Source organism: Gossypium raimondii, chromosome 8 (genome assembly GCF_025698545.1).
Source record: "Gossypium raimondii isolate GPD5lz chromosome 8, ASM2569854v1, whole genome shotgun sequence".
Lineage (NCBI taxonomy): Eukaryota > Viridiplantae > Streptophyta > Magnoliopsida > Malvales > Malvaceae > Gossypium > Gossypium raimondii.
Window position 1 is genome coordinate 33,104,508 of NC_068572.1, and position 4,341 is coordinate 33,108,848.

A 4,341-nucleotide genomic window follows, 5' to 3' on the forward strand; every position below is an offset into this window, starting at 1 on the left:
CAAGAAATCAAATGCAACAAACGTAAGAAAATCTTTGCTTAGTAAGTTCGTATTAAAGTTAAACTTTAACTTATCGTAAAGGTTGTAACTTAAACATTTTGCAATTAAATTCATAAGTAAGGTCATTAGTTTTATTAACCCATACATATCACAAGACTCACAAGGTTAGTGAGTTCACATGTATGAAACTTCTAAATTTTCATGTTTTAAAACTTATACAAGTAAACCCATTTGATGTACCATTCATTCAGCATCTATTCATTTAACTTTCACATTTCCATTGTCCCTTTTTACATAACTATTCATATCAACATTCTGTATAAACACTTTATATAACTATTTTTGTAATGCACCAACAATTTAATTTTTGATGTGTTAAAATTTTTCCATAAGTATGTATTTGCTTCAATAGTTAAGGGCATTGATTGTGTGTTTGAGGTCATGGGTTCAAATCTCACCCTTGGGAAAATTTGTTATTTTTGTCTCTAATTTTATCTTGTTTCTTATGACTTAAATACCATTTTTGTTCAAATTGTGTCAAAATGAGTCTGTTGGTTCAGTGGTAAGGTGTTAACTTCAACTTTGGTTTGGTGTTCAAGTGTCTGCGTGAGGAAAATGACAATATTTTTGCTTCTCCATGTGGGTGGTGCTTATGTGGTGGTGGTTGGTTAGAATTAGAATTCTGGAAAGTTGGATAACTTTAGGGTACAGGATTTTGTAGGATTTTTATAAGTAGTTGTGTTAGTTAGTAGGTTATTGTTTTATTTAAATTTTATTTTTGGATTTATCAATAATATTTCCTTAAAAATTTTGACTATTGTGCCGTCCTTCTAACCTTTCTTTTTCACGTTCTATTTCCTTTTTGGTGGTGCTTTTTTCTTAAATTTTCCCTGCCTTTTTTCTTATCTTCCCTTGTTAATTTTACCATATTATTCCTTTTTACTCCTATTTTTTAAGTTCTATCGTGCCATCAAATTTTCGACCAATACGAGTAAGTGTTCTGTATTAAGTTATGGATTGTTTTGAGTATGGAATAAGTATTTGTTTTCATTGTTGTTTAATGTGATCAAGTTGTTTTAATTAAGAAATATTTTAGATTTAGGTGAGGATTTTGGGCCTAATGATCCTCTGGCGAGTTAGCTTTCTGTGGAGTCTACTGATTTGTTTGTGAATAAGTAATTGATACTGTGTTTGAGGTTGATTGTTGAATTTGGGTTTAATGATGGAAGTTTGTGGTTTAGAAAAAGGTTTAGTTTTGGGTAAATTATTACTGATTTTAGAGATTAATTTTTGATTTTAGGTACTAGAAATCTAGTAGTTGATTACTCATCAAAATCGGATCAGGTGTGTAACGAAAACCAGAGAAAATAGTGAACGACGAAAGTCGAAATCTGAAACTATGAACGTAATACGGTCGTGTATCAAGCCATGTACTGGACTGTGTAAGAGACATGGTCTGGACCAATTGGTATGTGTCGGCCACACGGACATGTGTGAGATCGTGTGCCAGACCGTGTGGGCCACACGGGTTGGCCAAGTAGGTCGTATGGGCCACACAGGCATGTGGGCTCAAACTCTGAAATTTTTTCCTAGGGTCTTGTTCTTTGTACGAGTTGAATGTGCACCTCCTGTAGGGTCTGTATGGTAGAAATTAGACTGCAAACCATGAATTCTAATGTTTTGTATCCATTAAATACAACTTATGTACGCAAGATTATTATGTTGCATTTTATGTTTGAGTTGTAATATAATAAGTATGCTTTGTAATAAGATAAGTATAATATGTTTTCTATTAAAAATGTTATGTATCTGTCATAATAAGCTTGTATGTCATACATATTCAATATTTGTTATTTCTGCATATACATTGGGTGGGATATATGTTGCGAAAGAAGTGTGGGTAGTTTAATCTATCTGTCGAATTTGGTGGCTCAGCCACACATATATTTCTGTTACTGGAAAATTACCGCCTATTGATCTGGCAACTTGGTTGCAAATATTCTAAAAAGTATCATATCGATACTAAGCGGTGTGTAAGGCTTGATGGGTATATAATACCCTATATGGTGTGTAGGGATGGACGAAGATGGTGTGTAGCGGATGGGGGTAGGATTGTGAATCTACATATGATTTATTCTGTTTATACTTTGTTATAAAAAATATATATATATAATTATTTCTAAAAACATGTCTGAAATTAAGTCTATGCTTTTGTTATTATAAGTTCCACACTGAGCTCGAAAGCTCACTTCTATCTGTTTAATTTCATGTATCCTCCAGACTTAGGACGGGTCATTGCGACGGGAGCTCAGTTACATTCTTTTAATAATGTAGCTATTTTAAGTTCTGGTTTATTCTATTTTGATTTTGTTGGACTGTTTTGAACAATTTGGAACTGTTTGGTTTTAAACTTTTATTTAATATTTTAAATCATTTTTCGATTTTAAAGTTAAAATTCACTATAAAAAAAGTTGAATTTTCAAAATACGACTCGTGTTTCCAAACTGAATTTAACTAAGGGTTCCACTAAAAATAAATGCGCTTTGAAAATATATATTTAGTCGTTAGAATTAATGAATTAATTATGAAGGAAATTTTCACTAAAAATAAATTAGAATTGTTTTTATTAAAATCTAGCATTATTCTACAAGGCTAACTAATTTCTGGGTTTTTCGAAGAATATCATGATAGCTTCTCTAAATCTGATCATAATGTCTAGGCGGTGTTTGGGGTGTTATATTTGTGGTATCAGAGCCAAGTTCAAAACTCGGGCTATGAATTTGGGTAAAAAATATTATGAAAAGCGTTTTTCGAACAAGATTTCTTTCTGTTTAAAACTAAGAAAAATGAGTTTATAGAATATTGAGTCGTTGGGGTCTCCCCAATTATGGTCGAGTATTGGACAGTGGTTTTCATTTTGATTGCAAATTAGTTGCTAATGCTTTGCAAAGGTATGGGTTGAAACATTAGATTGCCACAACATATTATCCCCCAAAAAATGGACAAGCAGAGATTTCTAACAGAGAAATTAAACAAATTCTGGAAAAAGTGGAGGACCGAACTCTAAAAGATTGGTCCTCCAGATTGGATGAAGCTTTATAGGCTTATCGTACGACATTCAAAACACCGTTGGGGATGTCACCTTTTTAGCTTGTTTTTGGGAAGCCATGTCACTTGTTGAGTTAGAGCATACATCATTTTGGGTTATTTAAAAGATGAATATGGACTGGAAAGCTGTTGGCCATAACAGGTTGTTAGAATTGAATGAAATGGAAGAATTTTGGACACAGGCATATAAGAAGGCTAAACTCTACAAGGAGAAAACCAAGTGGTGGCATGATAAGATGATTATGCCAAGGAAATTTAAACTAGGACAACAAGTGTTGTTGTTCAACTCTAGGCTCAAATTGTTCACTGGTAAATTAAAATCTCGCTGGTCAGGTCCATATGAAGTAGCTCAAGTCTATCCTCATGGAGCTGTTGATGTCAAAGATATGAAAACGGGGGTCACATTTAAAGTTAATGAACAATGCTTAAAGCACTACTGGGGTGCTCATGTGGATCAAGACAAGTAATCCATTGACCTCCGAGATGTTTGAGGTAATAATTATATTTTCTAATTTTCTTTTCCTTAATTTCTTTACTTTAATTTCATTTTTATTATTAGTTATCTTTAATTATTTCATGTTGCTTCTATTTCTATTTTTATCTTTAAGTAGTTCTTTCCATGATTTCCAGAGACAGAATAAGGAATGTGAAATTATCAGTTGTGCTTCTGCTGCAACATTGTGAAAGAGAGTTATGTCGTGAAAAACAGGGAAATAGATGTTGAGGTACAAGGTAATATGGGTTGACCAGAGAAAATAGTCCAAGGGAGAGATTTCTGGACAGTTGGGCCTATTACGTTACTTGGGTAGCCCATGGTGGAAAGGCCAAAATTCTTATTTTAGGGCTACGTCACTTCACAGTTCCCCCCCAAAAATCCCTTTGTTTTTCCCTCCTCTATACTACAAAACTTACTTTGCACAAGTAATTTTCCTGAACCATCAACACTATCTCACAACGACAATTGTGAGGTTGGGCCGTATGGTACCCATTGGCCACTTGGTTTCCCAAATATTTGGGCATGTATCCTTTTCACTTTCATTCCAAATTTCCATCACACCAAAGTCAAGCCATAATTATCGGCCTCCCATCACTCACGTCATATCTCATTTACTCCTTACTTTGCCGTCATTTTATTTTACCCTAGCCGCTTCAATTCTTTTACAGTTACCCTAAATTTTCTCTCTATGCTTATTTATGCTTTCTTTAGACACTTCAAAATTTTCTTCTTCTTCT

The 4,341-nt window shown here is 33.5% G+C and overlaps 1 protein-coding gene across 1 annotated transcript; it reads left to right on the forward strand.

Annotated features, from left to right (window-relative positions):
* Positions 1-3,221: 3,221 nt before the first annotated feature.
* On the forward strand, positions 3,222-3,792 carry LOC105793257 (uncharacterized). Its single transcript, XM_012622181.1, has 2 exons — positions 3,222-3,571; positions 3,720-3,792. The coding sequence occupies exons 1-2, from the start codon at positions 3,222-3,224 to the stop codon at positions 3,790-3,792; spliced, it is 423 nt and encodes a 140-aa protein (XP_012477635.1).
* Positions 3,793-4,341: the final 549 nt, after the last annotated feature.